The sequence below is a fragment of the Schistocerca nitens genome, chromosome 4 (assembly GCF_023898315.1).
Source record: "Schistocerca nitens isolate TAMUIC-IGC-003100 chromosome 4, iqSchNite1.1, whole genome shotgun sequence".
In the NCBI taxonomy this organism is placed as follows: Eukaryota; Metazoa; Arthropoda; class Insecta; order Orthoptera; family Acrididae; genus Schistocerca; species Schistocerca nitens.
In genome coordinates, this window is record NC_064617.1 from 337,519,688 (window position 1) to 337,547,071 (window position 27,384).

Consider the following 27,384-nt stretch of genomic DNA (forward strand, 5'->3'; position numbering starts at 1 on the left):
ATTTAAAGAACAACCAGCAAGTCTATGTTTTGTATGCCTATCTGATATTCACTACTTTCTCTGAAAGGTGAATTGTCACCTGCTAACGTCTTCACAATGATTGAGGATGATCATACATTGCTATTTTGTTATAATCACATATGTATAGTACTGATTCATACCTTTATAGTTTTGTCTCTGCTGGCAGTAGCTAGCCATGTCACTTCTGGATGCCAATCACAGGCAAAGACAGGACCACTATGTGCTGTAAACTGATGGCAGCAGCGGTCAGGACGCCTGATATCCCAGAGCTGCACATTGCCATTCTCAGACACAGCAGCAAACATGTGGTGAATGTGTGGGCTGAATTGTACATCTCTTACACTTTCAGTGTTGCTGCACATAAACAAGAGCAAATATTTAAAAATTTATTAACAACATATTTATCTTTGTACACAATGACTGCCTCACTATTCAGTGGCAATAATTCAACTTACGTTTACTTTTGCGTATCTCACATAAGTTCATATGAAACACACCAAAATACAAGAAGTGAAACTAGGAAACAAAGACAGGAGAAAATACGGGGACATAGAAAACCAATCAAAAACAGGAGAGATCCAACAAAAACTGTATAGCATTGAATAACTGATAGCACAAATAAGAAATGGTATGGCAGCTTACATGCTTGTGTTTCCGTGAGACATCCACCCCAAATGAAATCTCTTTTGTGAGTACGTTTTCATTCAATCTAGCCTACATAATACTTGCACAATCATCACAATTAATCTTGTAAACATATAAGCTCAGAAACTTATTATAACTATGACTAAATCCACAACATAAGCACAGTCGTAATACGTTATTAGTCTGGAATCCTATCCTTATGTTAGATTTTTTTAATAATATCTGAATATTTACACAGCAATATATTTCATTTTCCTGTTGTTCTCGAACTGACTGTCTACGTTCTTCTGTCTTGCTTCCTCCTTTTTATTTCTTTTATTGCAAGTATTCAGACTATCATTCGTAGCGCATATATTGGCTACTACAGCTGATTTCAAAATATACAGTTCTTTATTTATTTCATACTGTAATATACCACTTCCTGGCCAACCATATATAGTAGCCCTATTGTAGTCACCTTAGCCAGTTTCTGGTTGGGGAATGAGCCTTCCTTGAGCCTGGAGCTTATAGGTCGGTCTTTCCCCACTCCTCTTAATTGGGTTGTGGCAAGAGCCTACATAGCTTGCAAGGTGAGTAATTTCCTCATAATGGCTGGTGTTCTCCATCATCCACTGCAGAGAAAGTTCTTATGGTCCTGCCAGAAGGCATCACCTTACAGAAGCACTGTAAGTAATAGCAGGATATGGACAATGAGAATGTCTACATTCCGCAATTGTTTCGATTGGCTGGAAAACCTACATGTTGTATAATTTTGTGGCTCAGTGTGGAGCCCGAGAAATGAGGGAGTTAGCTGGTTCGTTTGCATATTTCTGAAGTCAGGATTATGTGATTCTTCATGATCCATGAGGTTATTTAATGCAGTACAGAACACAGAGAGAACCGGAAGTGCATTCCTGGGTGAAGTGCAAAATTCTGCTTAGGCATTTTTCTGTTTCTCTTGGCAAGTGTTGTGGAATGGTGACTGTAGACCTGTTCAGTAAAAACACATACCTTAGAGCGCAGCATGGAGCCATCAGCTAGCAGGAGATTGTGTCGGATAAAAGTGACAGACTTGGCAACGGTTAATTCTTTGGTAAGCTTATGTTACCACATCTATCACACCAGAACATTACTGGCCATAAACATAACAAGAAGTGAGGCACTCATTACGATTCTATTTGCCAACACCTGGAGGCATGGGTCCAGCCACCAAGCGATGGCATGATCAAACAGCGACATCAGTATCACATCAAGGACGGCGTGTGCAGTGCCACCTTGTGAATCTGACTAACAACCTCTGTACTAAAATCCTGGATCAAAGGGGTCTCTGCCTGATTCTGTTACGGTTCATTCATATGCTCACTTGACTCTGCTCCCAAGACATTTGTCACTTGTTGGGACTCGGCCTAGCTATGTACAAAGACCTTGGATGCAACTAATGATAACCATTGACATTAAAGTGATTTATTCTATGTGTACTTATTTATGTGTGTAGCTACACAAATGGCAGTGAATGGGATCACTATTCACGTGTGTTTTTTAACAAAGTTGCAATGTCGACAGGCATGTCTTGGAGGTTTTTCTTCAGAGTTCACGGCAGCTGCTGTAGAGCCAGAGGTGGTTGGAAATGCAGCAATAGGAACACATGGCAATGTTTGACAGAGTGCTGACAGGCCTGTTAATATAGCCTCAAAATTTCCAACCCTTTCTGCCACCTTTCCCAGCCTACGAAGAAGACTGAGAATCATATGAGGAACGCCTAGAGCAACATTTCACGGCCTTCAAGTTAATGTACACCGACTCTCTCAAAGCTCTCTTTCTGTCGCTGATATTTCTCCAGATGTACCACTTGTTAGGAAAGTTAGCCTGCTTGAGGATCCTACATCTCTGTCATTCGAGGAAATGTTTCATTTTTTGACTTCAAGCTTACCCATGTGATTTCCAAGAGAGTGGTGTTTTGCCGATGCAGGAAACAATCCCATAAATCTTAGCAGAAGGGCTGCGGAGTTGCAAGGTTTAAGTCAAAAGTGTCATTTTGTTAATGCACAATCTAAGGAATCTTATGTGGAAACAATAGTTTGGGATGCTATTATTAGGTCAGCCTCTGATAAAGACATCTGCTAACGGGGAATTGCAGTTCAAGTAGTTAAGAAGTTAAAAGAAGCAGTTAAGGCAGCACAAGCATTTCAAATTTCCTGGGCTGCAGGCCATCGGTTATATCCCTCGTCTTAGATGACAGAAGGCACACACATTCCAGCACCCCTTTTGGAGACAGACTTTGTGGCAATGCAACATGCCCGGCCACAAGCCCCTGCCTTCCAGTCCAGCTTGTTTCATTCAATATGACCAGCTGGCCTGCCCTCAGTGTTGGGCTACTTGCCATCACTGTCAAAAGAAAGGACATGTAGTACTTGAGTGCAACTACAGGTCAGTTCCAGCTGTGACTCTGAACTCTCAAGCTACAGGCATTGACGTTGTTGACCATGTGTATGACCATCTTGCAACTGCTTCTAACAAAATGTTCATCAATGTGCATATTGACAGCATGCCCCCTTCAACAGCAAGTGCATACAAGCACGGCAGCATCACTTTGCACCTTGATTCCCCTCCACTGTCTACTGACAACAAATTCCTATTACTTGATAGTTTATCGCAGAGATGGCATACAAGGCAGTGGTGGGCTCACTGATGCTCCTCATAGTGGGCAGTGCATTTATGAAAAATTTGTTTCGCTTGAATGCTTTCACGGAGTCTGGATCCACGGTTGCCAATTTGAGACATTTAATGTCTGACCTCGTTCCCTACTTCGAATTGGATGATTTGTGCAAGGAACATTCCATATTTTATTCGCAACGCCACAGATTACGCATCACATATCACCCTGAAATTCACAGTGTGACTTCATATCTTTTATACCAAGCCTATGCCACTGGCACTTTGTGATCAAGTAAAAGAAGAACTAGATAGGCAGGCAGCTTTAGGTACCATGGAACCCATACCATCCAGTCAATGAGTTACTTCATTAGTGATTATTAAGAAACCAATGGCAAGCTCCAACTTTGCAGTAATTTCAAGGTGACAATCAATTCGCTGTCTGTGCCCAATACATATACCATTTCCTGTCCGGAAGAACACGTAAAAAAACTGGAGGGGGGGACACTATTTTTCAAAACTGGATTTGTAAGAAGCATATTTACAGCTACCACTTGATGAAGAGTTTCATCCGATCCTTGTCATCAATATGCCATATAGTTCTCTACCAGTAAAGCCACTTGGTTTTTGGAGTCGTCAGTGCTCTGGTCTTTCTTTGAACATTACTTGGAGCAGCGCTCATACCTAATACCTTGTTGTACCAACTACCTTGATGACACTGTCATCGCTGGTCCCACCAGTGAAGACCATTTCCACAACATTTTGCTTCTGTATCTGACACTGTGGGACACGGGTATCAAGCGCTATTTGGATAAGTCTTCCCAACCTTCTACTGAATACCAAGGGCACATCATTACCGATCGGGGGTTTCAGCCAACAAAAAAGACAGTAAAGAATATCAAGGCCCAAAGAATGCCAATAAAAGTTTGTAGTCCATCACATGATGAACGCAATGAAGTGCTCGGAACCATCTCATTCACGATGTGACAAGAATTCCCCAATGCTGTATCGAGATACATCAGTTGCTATTATCAGTGATTTCCCTGCAGGGTATGGAAACAGACAAGGCACAAACTCTGATGCGTATTTGAGGATGTGAAATGCTTTGTCACACTCTTGATCACCATACACCTTTGGAGGTGTCACACTGTCAAAGGCTTGTACATGTTGTCAAGTAGGAAATTTACTCTTTTTGCCAATTATGAAACCTAGATTGTTATTTTAAAGTAATATTTCATTAGATAGCATTTCAGGCCCACATTCGGCAAATTAGTGAATACCATAAAAAAGTTGTGCAGGTGCTTATATGTATTAGCATCCATGGCAATTATGTCAGCAAGATAATTGCAACACACAGGAACATTATGGAACAACTGTTCTAGACAGTGCTGAAAGATAGTGGGGACATTGGAAATTTCAAATGGAAGCCTTTGATAATAATATCATCCAAATGGTGTGTTCAAAACTGAAATATCTGTTGCGGGTCTGAATGCAATGGAAGTTGTAAATAGACATCAGTTAGGATGACCTTGGTGTGGCATTCGTCTTGTTTCTGTTTAGAAACTCTTCATGATGAGGTATTGGAAATATTTCTGCAAAAAATTGATAATTTACTGCCTTGATGTCCCCACACAGTCTAAGGGAGCTATTTGCTTCCTGACCTACTACCAGAGATAACCAGAAACTACATGAGATGGGCATAATGACATTTTGTTTCTGTAAGTGGTCATGTTCACTGGAGGTCTGTTGTGATAGGTGTGGGAAATGGGTCAAGCTCAGAGAAAATGGGAAACTGAGGATTGCCTTACATGAATCTGGGTTTGTATATATTTTATGCAGCCTATCCCAGGAGAAAAGAGGTCTGAGATCTTTGTATATAATTCATAACTGCTTGGAATGGAATCTTAGTTTTTTTGTTACTAATTGGAAGCACCTATACTAAAAATATTATCTGTATTCAATCAACTAATGACTAAAAGGGAAATCTGTCTAGCTACACAATTATCTGATGCTTCTTCAATTTGAATTGCTGCTTTTATCTGTAATGTCCACTTTACATTGTAAATTTTTTGTCAAATGGTTGTAATGGAGTTGATCCAACACCTACATAAATATTCCAATTGACAACCAATGTAGAAGCCCCTGTGTCCACCTGAGTTACTACTGCTTTATCAAAGATTAGTTAATCTATTAACAATTTTTGTGGATTCCTCATTTTTGGGTTTATTAAAGTTCCTATTTTATGCGCTGAATCACTACATGCAGCTTTGTGTTTTTACAAGAACACAAAAATTACAATCACTGCTAACATGACCATGTTTCTCACAACAAAAGAAAATTTTATACTACTTTCGATGCTGATGGAATGGGTGGTGCACAAAACACTCTGGACAAGAAGTCAGTGCAATTTGGGAAGTAAGCAATGCTGAACTGTGATTAGGATAACTGGAGGAAGATTCCGAACCTCAAAAACATGAATGCATGATTCCATTATCTCTGTTGTTTACTATTTCTATCCAACCATAGCCTGCTTCCCCGTCAACTGAGCTGATTGTTTATCCCTTCTGATCAGGCAACTTTTCAGTCTTTTGTGAGAATTTGAAATTTTGCACATTTCTGAGAACTTCGTGGAACCGAAGACTGTATATACCTGGGTATGAATTTCTTTGGCAAGTGCGTCACGCAGTCCCCAGTTATGGAAACAGCACGATTGTTTGCATTGTTCACATACTCACAAATAATTGCAATGACGACGGAGACTCAATCCTTTAAGATCTGATACCCAGTCATGGTACAATTCAGATTGGAATTTTTGACAGTGGTAGACATCTAATCTGGAAAACATTGTACGCATTTTGTAACTATAGTACTCTGAAAGTACATCCAGATCTTGCATAACAACAACCGATCATGATCATCTTCCTGTGACGACCAAGACAAAAGGAACAGTTTTCGAAGAACAGTATCATTTACCTTGAAAGTGTTGAAATTATAAGGTCGTTGATGCAAGTACGTTTACTAGTCATCAGTGCTATCCTGCAGTGACAGGAACAATGGAACTACAGGTGTAATTGAGGATGTAGCTGACCACACAGCTAAGTATTACATAGTATGGCCATCCATTGCTTGTCCTGTACCTCAAGAGCTGAGAGTTGTTTATAAAAAACACAAGTCTGATGCACAGAACCAAGTGCAAGTTTATTTGTTGGTAAACAGCAAGTGAGAACCCAGCCAACACAATAAACTGTAGCAAATCCATGGAATAGCCAAGAGTTGTCACTGGGGAAGTGGCTGGAGTGTAGCATAGTAACATAAATCAAGCAAACACTTGAGGTTACCTGTGCAAAGGAGTGCCTACTTATGCCACCCCACAGAGCACTGGTTGCAGCTTGTCAGTTTATGTGGAGACAAGGGGCAAGCCCACTGTCTGGAGTGTCACTCTCTGCATAAGTCAACGGAGCAGTGCTTCATCAGTGGTATAGTCTGAAAAACCTTGTCATCCAAGCACGTATCACTAAGAGAAACAACATGTTGTTAAGTGAGTGTTTTGACATGTGATCATACTAAAATGTTTTGTTTCATACATGGTGCTAGACATTGTCCTTGCATGTGACTGAAGAATAGTCTATTTGATCTCCTTGGTAAGAAAGCCCCTACTTTGCAAAAAAGTGCTGCCTTCTCTATTTTTTTATATAGCTGCTGATTATCTACTATTAATGACATTATATTTACCTGATTACAATGGTATATTCCAAAGAAAAAATTATTACATTTATAAATAATACATTATTACTACTTGTCATACAGTTTTGTGACAAACACAGCCAAACGTCACTAAAAGTAATCAATTATTGAAAATATAATGTAATTGTAAAGATAAAAAATCAAGTTACCAAGTGACAGCAGGTGAAAACACATGCAAAGGTATTAAAATCTGCAGAAAAAGGGCAGGTAAGGTTCAGGAAATGAGGAGAGTTCAGAAAAGTTGCTCAAAACCCCACATCAGGGGAGGCTTACTGAATGGTATGAGAAGGAAAGACAAGATTGTTGGGTACTGCACCACACAACATTTGAAAATATGAGAGCTTAAAGATGGAAGAAAGGGTCATAAGCTAGACAGAGATTACTGACAAAACATTGTGCATGAATAAATAAGAGCGGACAGCTAACTGCACTGTATGTGGTAGAGGTGGAGGGCGGGGCAAAATAGAAAGGTCAAAAAATGATGGATATAGCAAACAAAGAGGGAGTGGAGAAAGGAGTATTTACTGAGAAGAAATGCTGAGACAGAAGAAATCAATGTAAATTAAGGCCAGGTGGGTGGTGAGAACCATAGACATGTTGTAAAGTCAGTTCCCACCAGCGGAGATGTAAGAAACTGGTGTCCGGGAGAAGAATCCACATGGGACATATGGTGAAACAGGCATTGTGGTCATGACTGTCACAATGTAGAGCAGGCTCTCCAACAGGATATTGTGAGTTGCCAGTATACACCGTCTGCCCGTGTCCACTCATCCTACCTGATAACTAGTTGGTAGTCTTGCCAACATAAAAGGCCAAGCAGTGTTTCCATAATAGCTGGTATGTGACATGTGTCGTGTCAAGGCAGCTTTCTCTTTGATGGTGTATGTTTTGACATTTATAGGGCTGGAATAGGAGGTGGTAGGAGGGTGCATAGGGAAAGTCTTACAATGGGGATGGTCAGAGGGGTAGGAACCACAGGGTAGGGATTTGGCAAGAGTATTGTGGAGACTGGGAGATAGACGAAAAGCTATTCTAAGTGTGTTGGGTAAAACGTTGGACAGAATGCAAGAATGCACTTCATTTCAGTGCATGATTTTAAAAAGTCATAACCTTATCGAAGTAGTTGATTAATAAAATAAAGACCAGGATAATACTGAGTGACAAGATGTGTATTCCTAAGTTGTTTTTTGGAGGGATTAGCAGTACCAGTTTTGGACGTAATGGCCTGGGAAATGTGCTTTTGAACTAGGGTAATTACATCCAATGAAGGCTGAGGTCAGAATGCTGGTGTAAAGCTGTAAAGAGCCTGCATCGAAACAAATATGTTTGCCATGAATGCTATGGCTGTACAGGAGAGAATGTTTGACATGGAAATGATGGCAACTGCCAAAATGTAAGTACTCATGACCACCAACTCCAGCATCTTGGGCCGGTATGGCATCCCGGCATTTCGGCCTGTGAGGCAGGAGTTGGCAGTAGTGTGCATGAGGTGTGCTTGCTTGCATGTTTGAATTGTGTGTATTTTTCTTTTGCTGATGAAGGCTGTGGCCGAAAGCTTTATGTAAGTGTCTTTTAATTGTGCCTGTCTGCAACTTAACATGTCTTCTTTAGTGTAAGTGGCAATGTGTCTTTTCCTAAAGTGTTGATATTCCTACCTATAGGTTCCATTGTTTGAAAATGTAAGTACTGTTGTTTGTTGATATGTTTGATGTGAACAGAAGTGTGTAGCTAACCCTAGGTGAGGATGACGTCAACATCAAGGAAAGTGGCATAGTACTACATGCCACTTTCCATGGAGAGCATTATCTGAAATTTAATTGGGAGAATGTATTGGGAGATTCCAAGGAATTGAATGGGTCAGTCTCACCATGAGTCTTTATGGCAAAGATTTTGCCCATCACATCTAGAATATCTTTCCGTCACTCTCTCAATCTCTGCAGTATTCTTGTAGGATTCTGTGCACTTCTGCACCCATTTCCCTATCCTTTGACTCCTACCCCTATTGCCTTTACCCGCTGTATGACTTGTTTTATGCACTCTCCTACCACCACCTACACCACTCCTGTAACTGGCAAAACATATACTACCAAAGGGAAAGTCATCTGTGAAATGACATACACCATGTACCAGCTATTATGAGAATACTGTTCAGCCTTTCATATTGACATAACTAACACAAAGTTATCAGTTAGGACGAATGAGCATAGGCAGAGGGTGTATATTGGCAACACACAAAAATTCTGTTGTATAGTGTTCTCTACATAACAGTCATGACCTTGGTGCCCATTTCACTACATGAGGTACCTGGATTCTTCCCCCAGACACCAGTCTCTTAGAAATACGCACATGGGAACTGGCGTTACACAATATCCCTGGTCCTCGCCACTCACCCTACCTTAATTCATGTTAATTTCTTCGGTCTCAGCATTTCTTCTCAGTAACTTTTCTCTTCTCCACTTCCTTTTAGTTTTCTGTCTCTTTCATTATCTGATCTGTCTGTCTGTCTGTCTGTCCCCCCCCCCCCCCCCCCCCACACACACACAAACCTCTATCATATACAATGCACTTAGCTTTCCACTTTTATTAACTCACACACGGTGTTTTGTCTTTGTTCCCTGTCTTGCTCTTGACCCTATCTTCCACCTTTAAGCTTTCAGGTTTTCAAATCTTGTGTGGTGCCTTCCCCTGCAATCTGTCTTTCCTTCTCATCCCACCTGGTATGTACCCCCTGATCCATTGTTCTGGGTGACTTTTATGAACTCTCCCCATTTCCTAAACCTCACCAGTCCTTTTCTTTCAGCACCCTTCCTTCTCCTTCAAAATTTTTTCCCGGAAGAAAGAGCCACTGGATCCGAAAACTTACAAACTTCAATACCTTTATATGTATTATTGTTGAAAAACCAAGTTTGCCAAGATCGCTAGTAATTCTTTTTATTACTATTACCAGTTTCAACAGATCTATACTGTCATCATTGGGTCTGAAAATTACACAAACAAATATCCCAAGTGAAGATGGCTCAAAAACATATGATTTCATATAATAACTGTGTACATTACTGCAACTTTAGAATGTTGTATTAGGCATACAAACGTTTTACAACACTGAAAGTCACATAGTGATGTGTCAAACTGTAATAAAAAGTGACATGGGACACCAGCATGACACAAATAAAATACCGCATGATTAAACATAAAAATGTTGTACTGATGTCCTAGCATACAATAATCACTTGCACTACAATAGCGACTTAGCTAATATAACATTTTCAGAAATAAGTTATATACAGATTGGTGTCTGATACATGTACCACACTGCCTCATTAAAATTATTTTAGAGCAATTTACATAAAATTTTAATTCACAGATTCACTATGTTTTGAAAACACACAGTGTCATTTTTTAAAAAATTTAAAATTTGCAATGAAATATATATTGTCATCCTTTACATGTAAACGTCTAATAGCTGTAGTTCAATGTCATTTTTACAGTAAGTTTACAATAAATGTAATTCAGATTATTCAACAGAGAGTTGTACCAAAAGTCCTGATAGAAAAAAAGTCAGCATAGATTTGTCAAAACTGTTAATTGTAATAAAAAAGACTACTAATGATCTTGGCAAATTTACTTTATGCGTGTTTTCTCCTGCCTTCGTTTGGTGAGCATATTTTTCATCTATCCATTTACATTATATTTTCACAGCTAGATGTCAGGTCATCAACAGAACTTGTATCTTGATGTCAGGTTATATTTAGAAAGAGTGGCTAATGATGTTTGGTTTTAACTGTCTTTTGATTTGGTAGGCATTCCCTATTTCTTGTTTTATGTTAGACAGCAGCTTGTTGAGTATTTTACTACCAGAGTACATAACTCCATTCTGAACATTGTTCAAAGAGAGAAAGTCTGCATGGAAATTATTTTTGTGCCTTGCATTGTGCCTATGTAAATCACAGTTCAGTTGAAACTAATTTTTAGTATCAGCAACAACAAAAATTAAGGATTAAAAGTAAGGGAAAGTAAATATGAGAATTCCAAAATCCTTAAAAAGGCTTCCGCAAGATATATGATTGTTCACTTTACATAATATTCTTACTGCTCACTTTTACAGAACAAACACTTTATCCACTTCAGGTGTACTGCCCCAGAAGATAATTCCATAACACAACAGTTAGTGAAAATATGCCAAATAAGTAGGCTGACCAGACATCCCTGTTTTGCTGGGACAGTCCTGGTTTTCACATAAATGTCCTGGCATCCCAAGAAAATCATTAAGGACACATAGTTGTCCCAGTTTTCAATCAAGAAACAAAATATGTGTAATAATATTTCTCATTTAATTAAATATTTATGAAAAACAGGTTTCCTAAAAGTAGAGCATTACACAATTATATACACTCCTGGAAATTGAAATAAGAACACCGTGAATTCATTGTCCCAGGAAGGGGAAACTTTATTGACACATTCCTGGGGTCAGATACATCACATGATCACACTGACAGAACCACAGGCACATAGACACAGGCAACAGAGCATGCACAATGTCGGCACTAGTACAGTGTATATCCACCTTTCGCAGCAATGCAGGCTGCTATTCTCCCATGGAGACGATCGTAGAGATGCTGGATGTAGTCCTGTGGAACGGCTTGCCATGCCATTTCCACCTGGCGCCTCAGTTGGACCAGCGTTCGTGCCGGACGTGCAGACCGCGTGAGACGACGCTTCATCCAGTCCCAAACATGCTCAATGGGGGACAGATCCGGAGATCTTGCTGGCCAGGGTAGTTGACTTACACCTTCTAGAGCACGTTGGGTGGCACGGGATACATGCGGACGTGCATTGTCCTGTTGGAACAGCAAGTTCCCTTGCCGGTCTAGGAATGGTAGAACGATGGGTTCGATGACGGTTTGGATGTACCGTGCACTATTCAGTGTCCCCTCGACGATCACCAGTGGTGTACGGCCAGTGTAGGAGATCGCTCCCCACACCATGATGCCGGGTGTTGGCCCTGTGTGCCTCGGTCGTATGCAGTCCTGATTGTGGCGCTCACCTGCACGGCGCCAAACACGCATACGACCATCATTGGCACCAAGGCAGAAGCGACTCTCATCGCTGAAGACGACACGTCTCCATTCGTCCCTCCATTCACGCCTGTCGCGACACCACTGGAGGCGGGCTGCACGATGTTGGGGCGTGAGCGGAAGACGGCCTAACGGTGTGCGGGACCGTAGCCCAGCTTCATGGAGACGGTTGCGAATGGTCCTCGCCGATACCCCAGGAGCAACAGTGTCCCTAATTTGCTGGGAAGTGGCGGTGCGGTCCCCTACGGCACTGCGTAGGATCCTACGGTCTTGGCGTGCATCCGTGCGTCGCTGCGGTCCGGTCCCAGGTCGATGGGCACGTGCACCTTCCGCCGACCACTGGCGACAACATCGATGTACTGTGGAGACCTCACGCCCCAAGTGTTGAGCAATTCGGCGGTACGTCCACCCGGCCTCCCGCATGCCCACTATACGCCCTCGCTCAAAGTCCGTCAACTGCACATACGGTTCACGTCCACGCTGTCGCGGCATGCTACCAGTGTTAAAGACTGCGATGGAGCTCCGTATGCCACGGCAAACTGGCTGACACTGACGGCGGCGGTGCACAAATGCTGCGCAGCTAGCGCCATTTGACGGCCAACACCGCGGTTCCTGGTGTGTCCGCTGTGCCGTGCGTGTGATCATTTCTTGTACAGCCCTCTCGCAGTGTCCGGAGCAAGTATGGTGGGTCTGACACACCGGTGTCAATGTGTTCTTTTTTCCATTTCCAGGAGTGTATTTTCACAATACCTCCCAATAGGCCTACTGCATTTGGTTTAACTGATCTTATGGAGGGGGAAAAAAAAAGAATAACATATATATTGAAAAGAAAAGCAGGTATCACCTACCCTTGCCTCTGACTTGACAGATTCCACTTTGTGGCCCTCAAGACAAGTAAAACCAAAACCAAAGGAGGTATGCATGAGCATCGCTGAAACCATTTCTCCTACTGGTACAGCACCCATATGGAAGATAATTTTTGTGAAGAATGTGAGCTATGCAGCATGTGTTAGCAGTACTTACTGAATGTTGTTTGACTTACCCTACCAGTCTGTGTTCATATGAAAACTTAAATTTTAATGGGAAATGTATAATTTGTATCTGATTATTGATTAGTAACATTACACAGTTTTTAGGATGAACAAATTGTACCTAAATAGCTAGTAAGTGACTAAAAACAGCAGGTTATTACAATAAAAAAAGTACATGTCAGTTTCTCTCATTTAGTCCAGTCAAATTGCAGATATACCTTGCAAAAGGTGGGGTAGAAGAGTTTATTTTTTCAACTCGTTCATGTGGTTGGAAAGATTAGAAAACCGAGTTTTGCCAACAAAATTTCGCTTTGGAAAACTTTCTGCAGTCAGAAAACTTGGAAAATTTCGGCCTTTCTTCAGTTTTTTCAAAATATCTCAGTTTCATTTGCTCCTATCGCTTTAACGTCTAGTTTCTTTTTTAAAGAGCACAAAATTCTCTGCAAATTTGATTCTTGCCATTTTTTTCTACTCCCAATATCTAAGGCGCTACAGCGCCTAAAAAATACCAATTTTTCAAATTTTGAGCATAGTGGCAAGATACCTTATTTTTGAACACTATTTTTTCTGTTTCTGTTTGTGTAGTATAAATACATTATACATCATGTTATATGTTGGAATTTACCACCTCACTTTCAGGTATTCAATTTCTCTGTATGCAACATGAGGATTGCTGGGCACCCAACTATTGTGATTCTTACATCACTACGTCAAGTTCACTATGGGGCACCTCTGCCCTGGTATTTGTAAAACTATAATTATAAAAATACATCATTAAGACACACACACACACACACACACACACACACACACACACACACAAAATAATTTGTCTCAGGAAACTGAACTATTATTAGCTGCAATAGGCAACCTAATTATGTAGGTAAATATTCTTGTATATAAAAGCCACGCAGTTGACATTAAAAATAAGTAGCTTTATTAAAATTAAAATGCATTTTCAGTTACTAAAAAATGTTGACAGTTCTGGGTGTGCAATACTTGTAATATGGCACTTTAGCGCACTTCAGACAGATATGAGCATCACTTCCAACGTTTTGATGGGCCAGGTTCCTCAGTGCCACCAGAAATACCTTGAGTTACGGATTCAGGGTCTGTACATAGAGTTGATCCCAGATTGAACTCTTCTTTAAACAGCGAGTCAGCCTCAGCAAGTTCGTTGATTTCGTCAGCGGTTTCCTCAACATCCTCCATAACATCTTCTTCAATGTCTTCACATAAAAATTTTGGCACGTTTTCACAGTTGACCCCTATACATTTCTTACAAATTGAAGAACTTTTCAAACACGCTTTTCTGCAGGAGCACGCTCCGCCACAGTTCAGCTTGCATGAGCATGAAACAATGTGAAGAAGTGCTTCAGGTGCTGGATCTTGGCTCATTATAACGGGTATTGGACCGTGGTCACTGTGATTCCTGCCCCATTTCTCAGGAGGTTTCCAGTTTCCCATCCAACTTTGGACTTGTTGGTAAGTCCGCAACGAATGATGTGCAGCATCTTGTGTAGGTGACAACCGTGCAAGATTCAGTTTGCTTTTTGTGGCAGACTTGGTGAATAGCTGGTACCGCAAATGGTCTAGTGTGTGGGAACTGCTGACACCTCCACTATACAATGCGATAGTAACCTGTTCTCCTGCTGTTATTATTTCTACACGGGTAGCATGTGGTTTATTGAACGTGCAAAGGGCTGAGGTTAGGTGTTCATTTTTCACAACAATATTGCAGCACTTAATTTTTCCTTGACCAAAAAAAGCGGATGTTGTATCACATTCACTAAAGGCATAAGTGAACAGAATATATTCACTGTCAAACTTGTAAGCTGCAGTGGAAAACCACTTGTCTTCTGCATTTCTTCTTCCTGACTTTAAGAAAAATAAATTTTCAATGCCTTGCCCCACACCGGTCATGAGCACAAGCAGGTCAACATCTTTTCCCACAATGACAACACTTCCAAAATCTTTGGTTCTTGAAATGGCAGATGTTACAATCATAACGTCAGCATCTTCTTGTGCCTGGAGCAATTCAATGCTACACTCCAGAAATTCCTTTTTAAGAAGTGTGATCAAACGCATCTTGTTTCGCTCGTTGTACAAGAACTGTCTCTGATTCAACCACAACGTCAACCGAAGAATGTTTATTGGACCTACGAATCCTCTCAGCACTCTTTGTGCTACATTTGTCTCCCTCACATGGATATCCATCAAATACAATAGCAAATTGAGATCCAAAATGACGTTGCAGGTAAGAAACATAGCTTTCGGTTATTGAATTGAAGCAAACATTTCGAGTCCAAGTCACTTTGTGGATAAGGTACCCTCCATCAATGACAAAAAATTTACTCGGTCCACCTGACTTCACATCTTCCACTGGAATGAAGGCCAAAGAATAAATACGCTTTTGTCCGCTAAAGAACAATTCCTACATACTTTTTCTTATAACTGATCATTAACGTCAATCAACTGTAGAAAATGTATGGCACCTGCATGCAATTGTATTACATACTGTAACACAAATAAACTTCACGCAATCCGACGCAAATGTGTTCATAGTTACTGAATATGATGCTGTTTGTCCTGGCCCTGCAGCAGAGTGAGATGGTAAATTCCAATGAATAACATGATGAGTAATATGTTTATACTACACAAATAGAAACTGAAATAACAGTGTTCAAAAATTAGGTAATTTGCCACTTTGCTCGAAATTTGAAAAAAAAAAAATGGTATTTTTTGACATGCTGTAGCGCCTTAGATACTGGGAGCAGAAAAAAATGGTAAGAATCAAATTTGTAGAGAATTTTGTGCTCTTTAAAAAAGAAAATAGGCGTCAAAGCGATAGGAGCAAATGAAACTGAGATATTTTGAAAAAACTGAAAAAAGTCCGAAATTTTCGAAGTTTTTTGACTGCAGAAAGTTTTCCCAAGAGAAGTTTTGTTGGCAAAACTTCATTTTCTAACCTTTCCAACAATATGAACGAGTTAAAAAAATAAAATCTTCTACCCCACCTTTTGCAAGGTACAGGCTGTTTTTCTGACAGTTTCACTGGACTAATTTCTGAAGAAAAGAATTTTATTTATTTATAATGTACCTACATGTTGCTTTCCAATTCACAAATCGAAGATAAATTCTTGCTATGGGTTTTTCAGTTGCTGCATGATCATAGACCTATTATAAATTTGAAAATCATGATAACTAACAAGAAAGGTAAATGTAAGTGTAGTAATGAACTTACGGATAAAGTATAAACACAAGTGTCTTAGCATTTTTCCTTTGAAATCTGGTCAGCCTAAAAATAAGCCAACACCCCTGACTCTAGGTCAGCACAACTGGAAATTGTTCTACGAGGTAAACCATGTAATGAGCTTCTTTATTAGTTTACCCATGTGTTGACTACATTTTAGCTTGTTATCCAGCTGCACACAGGAATTTTACACAGTGTTTTTCATTCAGAGTATGATCACTAATGTCTTCTGGTGCTAAAAGAGTTTTTGTGAGAGTGTGACTTAAGTGAACAACTTGTATGCATCTCCTGCTATCATCCGAACAGTGTCTGCTGGGTTGGGTTTGGACCTTGACAAGTATGGTTGTACCATCAGCAAACATTACAGTCTTTGAACTGCCCTTTACAGTCATAGAAAAATTACTTATATAGGTTAGAAAGAACCAGCACCAATCCCTGTGGCACTCCACATGATATGTTGCCCTGTTCTGAACTTATTTTCATGCCACACACACACTCATTCATTCACTCACACAAATGCAACTCACACACGCATGACCAGTTTCTGGCTGTCAAGGCCAGGCTCTGGTCTCGGCAGCCAGACACTGGTTTTTTGTGTGTGTGTGTGTGTGTGTGTGTGTGTGTGTGTGTGGGCGCACGCATGTAAGCATGCGCGTGGGCATGCGCACGCACATGGCCAAATTTTACTTGTATGACAGTCTTTTTGTCGTCCCTATCTGCGAAACAGGATAATTTTTCATGATCAGGTCTGGTAGAACTTCACCTTGTATTTCTTTGTGTGTGGAGAATCCTTCACAAAAGCCAAATTGAGAGGTAGTTAACAGTTTTGCTCAGGTAATGAATCAGTAATCTATCAAAGGCCACTTTCTAAAATACATTTTAAGAAATGGTTTGCTCACCTCCAGTTTTGTAGATGGTTCCTACTACTGCAGCCCCCTATATATTGCTCCCATGAGGATAGAGAGCATAAGATTAGATTAATTACAGCAAGCAAGGAGGTAATAAACAATCATTCTTCCCATGCACATTATGCAAATGGAACAGGAAGAAACACTAATAACTGGTACAATGGGAAGTACCATCTACTATGCACTTTATAGTGGTTTGCAGAGTACAAATGCAGATGCACATTTAAACCTTTCACAAAATATGCCCCAAGTCATTGACTAATTACAAAGACAGCTTAAGATCCAGCCCTATCATGTTAGTACAAGTTTTAATATTCTCCAAGAAACATCACCATAAACAGTGGTTGTATTTTTTAAGCTAATGTGTCATGGTGGGGTATGTGGGGGTATGTGGTGTCTACAGAAATAAATCTAATGCAGTGCTTGCAGCCACTGCAACACAGGAATTATTCAATCTGTGATCAACGATTTGAAAGTGTCACCATTTCTGTCAATTTTCTGGGAGCTCAACTTCACCAGTTCTAACATAGGAAAAGAGAGAAAAAATATGAATGTACTATGGTACATCTGCGTCTTCACACAATTTGTTTCATGAAATATGTATTAAGCTTCACTTTAGTCTTAAAAGCAAAGTCAGTACTGTGGGTCTAATGTGCTCTGGAGATCATACATAAAGAAATTGTCAATAAAATCCATACATTTGTGTTAGGTGAGCGCTGAATGAAGATGCACATGATAAACACTGTACTGAACAAGCACTCTACGGCCTTATTGTACATTTTGATTTTAGTAATATGTCATGAAGATGGGCACACCAAATGCACTCTGATGATGAAATGTAGAACTGTGTGTCCATTTACTAGCTGTACTCGTGCATCTTCAAGAAGTATGTTACAGTACACAGAATTCCAGAACAAAGGTTAACTGAAGCAGTGGTTATGTTTCTTTGTATTGGTGCTACCAAGATGAATACTAAGAAGAAAACTTTGTCAGCTGGGAAAGGATCAGACTCTGAGGCATCCCAGCCTTCACCTGATGTGGTTTATAGTAGGGGATGGGGGAATGTGAGAAACTAAATTAAGATTGTTGTAAGGACATTTGCAGCTAGTCCCTATTTATATAAGTACAGTGTTTTAATCACTGTATCACCTAGCTCAGGATTTGCATATAATTATTACTTCTCATGAAATGGAAGAGATAATTATGGGTGTTATGTTTTTAACTGGATAAATTCCACACAGAATAAATCAAAAACAACAAAAAACATCATCCATTTAATGACTCACCATAAAAAGGACATACTTACACATCTGGAATAGCCATGGCCAAAAGTACCAAGTTACACCACGAACTGCAATCTCATACACACTGTTCTACAAATTTGGCCTCCTGTTACTATTGCTCTTCACATACTTGAAGAGCATGTTTGGTTTGTGTCAAATTCGTGTGTGTGTGTGTGTGTGTGTGTGTGTGTGTGTGTGGCTCAAATGGCTCTGAGCACTATGGGAGTTAACATCTGAGGTCATCAGTCCCCTAGAACTTAGAACTACTTAAACATAACTAACCTAAGGACATCACACACATCCATGGCCGAGGCAGGATTCGAACTTGCGACTGTAGCGGTCTCGCGGTTCCAGACTGACGCGCCTAGAACTGCTTGGCCACACTGGCCGGCTCTGTGTGTGTGTGTGTGTGTGTGTGTGTGTGTGTGTGTGTGTGTGTGTGTGTGTTATTATCTCGGAAGGAGGACATTGTCCGAGAGCTTAGCAATGTTTTTAGTGTAGTTTATGTGCCTATCAAGCTAATCTGTATACCTTTATTCTCTTCCTGATGAATATGGTATATAACAGTTAAGAAGACATGAAGAAGATAAGAGGGTATGGGAGAGGAGGTTGGAGATGTATGAGGAGTAGAAAATAATAACATTTATTTTTGAACTGACAAAAAAAAACGGAGACAATATAAATAACTATACTACACTAGCCAAAAACCCAGGATGGAATAACAACAGTGTTATGGGAAGGATAGATTGCTAGTCATCGTGCAGTGGATACACTGAGTTGCAAATGGCCACAACAAAAGACTGTGATACATTTGAGCTTTCAACCACAAGACCTTTTTTGAAGTAGAAAACACACACAAACACACACACACACACATATATATATATATTCATGCAAGCACAACTCACACACACCGACCACTGTCTCTGGCCACTGAGGATGGCCAGTCCCAGGCTGTCTGGCCTCAGTGCGCAGAGACAGTGGTTACATGTATTTTGTGTGTGTGTGTGTGTGTGTGTGTGTTTTCTACTTCAAAAAAAGGTATTGTGGCTGAAGGCTTAAAAGTATATCAGTCTGTTTTTGCTGTGCCTGTCTACAACTCAACGTCTCCTCTGAATGCTGAGTAGTAATCTACACCTTCGATAACAGTGTCATTATATTATGCTAGAAATTGTTTACTGGGTGCTGTTGGGGGCCAGTTTTCTACAGCAGTGGTGCTGTTGCAAACTTGTAATCATAATATGAATGAATATGAATGAATCAATTACACACCTGTGGTATGTTCTGGCAGTTTCTCGTGTTCTCAGATCAAAACACTTCATTGTTCCATCTTGTGACCCAGATATAAGCCAGGTTGACTCAGCCGGATGGAAACTAACTTTGTTTACTGTACGTTTGTGATCAATAAACACATGGTCTTGTTTCGATCTTGAAGGACGGTTCAAATTCCATACAACTACTGCCCCATTTGTTGCAGCAGTTGCTAAAATATGGTCTGTGAACAAGTCATACAGTTTTATACTAACGCTGCCATTATCAATGTTGCTGTTATTTCTATACATATGGTTATTTCTTATCTTTCTATGTTACGCTCATGGCTTACAAAGTAAACATACCATAAAAGAATAACCACTAAAATTATTTCACATAATATTACGAGGTATATCATTGGGCAGAGTTATTTAATGAATGTATGATTGTGTGGGCTGATGTACTGAGACAATTGTAACATTCTGATTTTACCAACAGCCTTTATGATGTGTGTTCAAGCACTGGATATGCTGACATCTATGTACATATACATTACATTTATCGTGTCAGATACAAAATTCAATTGAGAAAACTAATAAAATTACATGAAAACAAAATGGCTGGCCATAATTTACCTTCAAGAGATCAAATTTTTAGTACTGATGATTCAAACATTTACTTTAAGTGTTTTCTGTTTTAAGAGTTTCTATGAACAGTACTTACAATTTTGCCTTCTGAAGGTTAATATTAGCCACTCATTCTGTCTCCCTTTAATTTTATATTACCTTTATATACACTGTATAAATTTTATGCATATACTTACTGGTCACATTTAGACATATTAATTGATTTTTTGTTCTTCCAAATAAACTGCTACACTCGCACATATCATTACAGTGTGGAAGCACTATAACAAATATGTCTGAAAAGGTCATGCACAGAATTGCAGTTTTAGGCGTCTTGGTGCTAGGTTCCTATTTGAGCTAGGAACAAGAGATAAAAATTTTTTGGTTTAGCCCGGACCAGCAGCCATTTGTATAGCCATTCGAACATTAGTCTTACTGCAGCTAAGTTACAGTATATTGAGCAAGGTTTGAATGATGAACCATGGCTGGTGCCCAGGCAAATTGTGCATATCAATTAATTCCTTCTGCCAAAGATTTCAATAGGGTTGAAATTAATGTTCAGCTAATGGCACAATTTTTATGTGCACATTCAGATTTTACATGCAAAAATGTGCGAAAACCACATTTTTCTGGGAGGTTTTTGAAGTGTGCCACTTCTGTAGTTTGAACTTGAATGAATCGGTTAAAACTCTTCATGAAGGTAGTTAAATTGGATGAAGTCAAAAAGAAATTTTGTTTGTCCAATAATTTTTAGCCATTGTGGAGATATGGCGGTTTAAAGTTGATCTAAATGTAGCACATAAAGTTCATTGTTGCATGAATTGAATGCACAAAAGTGGTTAAAGAAAATCAAATAAATAACAAGTGAATTCTTGTGAGAAAAACTGAAGACTCACTTTCAAAAATCTAGCTTCGTTCAGATATCATGTGCAAAAAAACACGTTTTTGTGACGGCTTTTTTCTTCCACTCACTCACTGAAACAGTTTCTTGATATCTTGTTAGGGGATTGATTTTTTTTCCCCCCAAGGTGACCATTTCTCCCTCCAACGCATCCTCTGATACGTTTATGGTGAGGGGTGCAAGAACAAATAAGCAAAAATTTAGTGCTTCTAGAAGTAGGATACATCTAACATAGGAAGTACCAGAGAATCCGCGTGCATTTGAAATAGGAAGTATCCCAGAGTGGAGATGCATGCATCCTAAACTTTAATGACATGCATATTGCATGACATGACAAATGCCATGTTGTATGACATGATGGCGTGTGTGATGTTATGCGACATGACATCATGTATGAAGTTACTTTACTTGACATGATGCATTATATTTTGTGACACAGGTACTAATACCGACAAATAAAAAAGCTCGAGTACGTCATGATGTTTTTATTTAAATGTCTTTGAAGCTGTCCAATAAGTCATGAAACTAGTTCCCTTCTGTTACATCCCAAACTCTGTCCAGGGCATATTCACCATACTCACATTGTTCATTCTGGTAACACAAAATTAAAACACAACTTTCATAAAGATACTATGAACATCACAAAATTGCAGATGGAGTCCTAACTTCTGTAACAAAGAATAGCAAGCTATCCTGGCCAATAAAAAAAGGTATCTGGAAGAAACGGCTAGTAGGTCATGTGGACTGTGTCTTAAGAAAGTTATTTAAATTTTTGAGTCTAAAGAACTGTCAAAAATTGCTTTTAGGGGAAGAAGAAATTAATACACAATTTAAGTAACAGTAACATAAATAATCCTAAACTAAGTTCACAAAATTACTATAGGATGTTCTTCAGTTAAGTGCAATATTTTACAATATCTAAGATTTTGTATGAATACAGTTTACAGCCAACTTGGAAGTACTATTTAAGTATTATAAAGTTGATGATGCACCATTAAAAATATTTTCTGAAGAAATATTGTATCTACAGATGCAAGCCCGAAATGTAAGGGATCATTATTGAAAATGGCATATCGCCTGTTGCCTTCTGTCTCAGATCTTCTGAACGACATTTGTTTAACAATTTTCTTGACTTTCCGCAGGCACGAGTGGCTGACGTGGCCAAAGGATCACTCTCCATGGCTGGTAACAGACTGGAGTTGAGTTTGTAGGCAGAGATTATATGTACCTGCCACACCAACATCTGCAGGCTTCTCCCCTTGCTACTTTAAATGATAATTTGCTGAAATATGGGAATCCAGGATCTGTATACCCTGAGGCTTTCTCCTTTCTTGTTGATGGTATTGTCATATTTGTGGATTTCTACAGTTTCCTTGAACTAGTAGGCGTGGTAGATCTTCTCCACAGTGAAGAGGTGGGTGGTTGGAGGCACTCTTCCAGTTGTCACAATAGTGTTCTGGTCTCCCATCTGAGTGTTGTGGGTTCATTCGACTGGCAGAGACTACAGGAATCCATCAGAGGTGAAGATAGCTGCGGCAAATCCGACAACATTCAGGAAAACTCTATTATTCAGCAAGCTACATCAGACACATATGTATACCCCTGTCCAGTGAGTGGAGAACGGCATTGACCCACACCATCTTTGGGCTGGAGAAGTGACAATGGATGCATCTGAAGACCACACACACTGCTGAGAGGCAGCATCTTGATGAGACAATGTCTCACAGCCAAGGCCCGAACAGCTCTGCTGCTGCTGCTGCTGCTGCTGCTAGCTGGTGTCATCTGCAGTGCTGAGCAGCACCAGGGCACCAAGGTGGCAAGGTGCCCGGAATTCCAGACCTCAGCATACAAGTAGCAGGAGATTCGGGGCAGCAGAACACCTCAAACTTTGAACCTTGGTATATGTGTGGCAGGCTGGTTACGAGGGCTACCCAGTGGGTTCTGGAGGCTTCAGTAGCACAGCAGCTGTCCGGTTACATCTCCAGCTCAAACCTGCCTGATGTCTCAATCAAAGCACATAACAACACACCAGTGACTGGCTGGCTGGCAGCGAAGGCATGCACCACCACTTGATGCAATGCTGCATTGACAAGTCTTTGTGTCTTGATACACACTGAAGAAATTTGTGAGACACCTGTGGTTTGGTTGTGTCATCAGTCATGTGTCTTCAGAATGGTAATTGGAATACACCTGAATTTCCTTGGCATCATAGTACTCTGTCTGTACTGCAACATACCTCCCCACTAAGGAGAAATTCAGTCCTCCAATTTAGCTAGGTGTTGTGCCGATGAAGGCTAGATGGGACAGATAGTCAGATATAATTAACCAATAGAATAGCTCCATGCTCTTAAAGACAGAACTCACATGAAAACAATACTTTTGATAAATTACTCATCTAAGTTTCCCTGCTGCATCTTCACCACACACTTTCCCTACATTGCCTGCTGTAGTGCTCTCTTTCAAGCAGGCCAGCAATCCAACACACTATGTCATGCCACTCTGTCATGGAGCCACATAAGCTGGCAGTTTACACTATGAGCAAATAACTCATTTGATAGATTCATCACTTGGACTCTTCCCTGGTACTACAACCAAATCTATTTCTGGCATAACTATGATAAATCATTTAGGCAGTAGGAAGAGAATGGACACAACCCCATGAACAATAAACAAGGGAAATCCATGAGCAGTTACAGAACACACATGCTACTACTAAATCTTGACACCCTTGACGATAACAGTACGTACCTCTTCCAATCCTGTTTCTGACACAACTTGTAGAGGCATAGGGTGTGTTGACATTTATGGTGGGTGGTGGAGACATTCTTCTTGTTATCAGGATGGCATTCTGCTCTCCCACCTTGATGTTGTTGGTTTGCCATGCTCGTTGGGAATACAGAAATCCATTGGAGGTGAAGAGAGAAACAGCACGAGGGACTGCACTCAAGGAAAGTCTTTGTGATTTATCAAGCTGTATCAGACACAGATGCACACACTAACCCGGTGGGTGCAGTCTGGTGTCGATCCACACTGTCTTCGTGTCGGTGTAGTGGTGGCAGATGCACCTGAAGACGACATGTGCCACTGAGCAACACTGGTTGCCTGGTGGAGCTGATGCACTGGGTGCTGAGAAAGTGGCTAGCAGTCAAGGCACCTATCATTCGGCTGGTACTGACTGGATTCATCTGCAGTGCTAGGCAGCAGCACAGAGGTGGTGAAGCATGGTGCAGTGTCCCAAACACCGGACTGATGATAATGACAGCTCTCCAGTGGATGCTGGAGAGCCTAGTAGCACAATGGCCATCTGATTACAATCACCGGCTCGAAACTGCACGGTGACTCGACTGAAGCATTAAATTAATGTCCCGGTGGCTGTCTGGTGGTGAAGGTATGCTCCACAGTTACAAACATCTCCATACACACTGATATAGTGTGTCATCACTTTGCAGGTTGGCTGTGCCAACAACAGCAGACCTTTGGAATCATAATTGGAACACTGTGCCCCTAAATTCCTAGGTGTCATGGTACACCGCCTGTAATGCAGCAACAACAAGAACCTATGTGTTGGAGAATTTTATTACATGATCAGTCTCACACAGCGTGTGCTCTCCCATGGCCAGTTCCTCCCAGCTTAGTCTATGTCTATGCTGGGATGAATGGGCAATCCACCAATACCAAGACCACTGAAGATAAATGGCATTGCAGGTTGGGACATGTGGAGATATTGTCTTTGTTGGAGCACATGCTGCATGAGGTGGACAATGCAATAAAAATCACAGACACAGAGGTTCTCACTTTGGAGAAGAACTAACACATCCTCTTGTTCAGGAAACCAATAGAAATCCACAAACACGACAATAGCATGCACAAGAAATAACAAACCCTCAAGATAAAGAGATCCTGGATTCCTGTGCTGCAGCTAATGACCGCTGCAGTTAGGAATCAGAGCAGCACAACCATAATGACGACAGAAAAACCCTCAGACATCGCCAAGACTTGTACAATTAATCTCTGGCTATGAGCTCGACTCCAGTCTGGCACCAGCAACAGAGGATGAACCTTTGATAATGTAAGTCACTCATACTGATGAGATGTCAGGAAAATCATAAATTAACTGATAACAAAGAACCCAAGTTGTCAACAGGCAATATGTCAACAAGCGGCAATAAAAGACTCAACAATTTTGTAATGTTAAAAATATTTTTCTTCCTGTGTAGCAAACATACATTTAAACAGCAGCAGGCTAAAATACAATAATGAGAGTTCTTTTAAACAGCGGGTGGGCCATATAATAATGTTCCATCAACACTGATAGACATATATGCATAATATGGTATGTTGCATGTTTTATTTGTTATCTCAAACAGTTTCATATTGGTGAAAAATGCTGATTTCTCTCTCTCTCTCTCTCTCTCTCTCTCTCTCTCTCTCTCTCTGTGTGTGTGTGTGTGTGTGTGTGTGTGTGTGTGTGTGTGCGCGCGCGCGCGCGCGCGCGCGCATTGGGGGGGGGGGGGCATGTGGAGAGCAGAACTGGAATTAAAAGTTTACCTTCAGCTGCATTCCATGCAACATCATTACAAGAGAAATTTAGGTTAAGATTCTTGCCAACTCGTAAATTGCATGTCTCTTCAAATTCTTCTTCCTTTATGGTGAATATCTTGAAAACTGAAATTAAAAAGAAGAAAGAGTAAATAATTATCTTCACCTTATGTTCCAATATGAGTAGCATAAAAAACATACATTAGATAAAAGCACATACCATTTCTTCCAGCTATTACAACTTGAGTATTGTCTTTATTGAGAGCAAGGGCATTTGCAGGTGCCTCCTGACTGATAAACATCGTACGAGATGACATTTTCTGTAAAACGGATAAGCATATTTTAATACAAGAGGAAACTAAAGAGTTAGTTTCCCTGATGTTGGAATAACACTGATCATTGAAAGTTCATTCAACAGAAATGTTATGACACTAGAAATGTACTCAGAGCATCCCTCCCCCCCCCCCCCCCCCCCCGATGGTATTGTAAAAAATTAAATGTTACCCACACAAACAAATACAGCAAATGCCTTTTCAATGTGCCACTCACTCAGTAACTTACACTTGGAATGTGTATTAAAAAGGTGTTTTTATGAGTTATTTTTCTTGATTTAGATGAGGAAAACTATTTTCTATGATTTACAGTGCTGTCATCATCAGTAGTAAGAGTAATTAAAGTGACCTTAGTTAATAGCCACAAAGTTTCTACACTGTAGTGGAGGGCCCAGTAAATATGTGTAGCAAATGCTACTATTGCTCAAGAAGGGTGACAGAGAAGATCTGTAAGCTTCTACCACATATGTACAAACTTAGAACTTCATTTATAAGCAACTGACTCACTGAACAATTAGACTTCTACAACCTCTTAGAATAAGCAGTATTTTGCAAAGGTTTTTCAACTTTTGACCATTCCAGTCCATTAAAGCTCACTTTGAAAAAACCATAGTATGTAACATCAACATACAATCGGCATTTATTGAATGTCTTAAAAGGGTTTGCTACAGTCACAATGCGAGCCAATCAGAAATTGGAGAGGTTCTTGGATCATTTTTATAAACAAGCAGTGATAATGATCAGAGTAGATAAACCCCTCATAACCAAAAGGATCTCGGTGGCCAAAAATATTTGTTAGGGGGATATGGTATCTCCAAATTTTTGTGTACAAATACATGGACTGGAACAGGAGATGGCTAGTCCCAGAACCACCCTGGATTTGTTTATGACATTATGTCTATTTAAAACTAGTGAGAAATAAGAACTACTTAACATATTTCATTAGGTTCTATGGAACAATGTAAGCCACAGTTACTTGGCCATTAATTCACAGAAAGCTGATAAGAAAATTTGAAAACAGAATAAGAAAACCATAAAAATTTCAAAAATATTTACAATAGTATATTAGTAAATAATTTGTTATAGTACAAGGCTCTAAACTACTGCAAGAAACTCTTTCGCAGAATAAAAGGAGTATGCCACA

At 40.1% G+C, this 27,384-nt stretch overlaps 1 protein-coding gene across 7 annotated transcripts in view; it reads right to left on the bottom strand.

Annotated features, from left to right (window-relative positions):
- LOC126251531 (GATOR complex protein WDR24) overlaps nucleotides 1-27,384 on the bottom strand; it is a 123,321-nt gene that overhangs the window by 82,134 nt on the left and 13,803 nt on the right. For all 7 annotated transcript variants that reach the window (XM_049952028.1, XM_049952030.1, XM_049952026.1 and 4 more), the window contains 4 exons: nucleotides 26,129-26,228; nucleotides 25,918-26,034; nucleotides 19,864-20,086; nucleotides 162-375 (listed from right to left, as the gene is read on the bottom strand). In XM_049952028.1, the coding sequence (XP_049807985.1) occupies nucleotides 162-375; nucleotides 19,864-20,086; nucleotides 25,918-26,034; nucleotides 26,129-26,228 (654 nt within the window). The remainder of the gene's footprint in view (nucleotides 1-161; nucleotides 376-19,863; nucleotides 20,087-25,917; nucleotides 26,035-26,128; nucleotides 26,229-27,384) is intronic.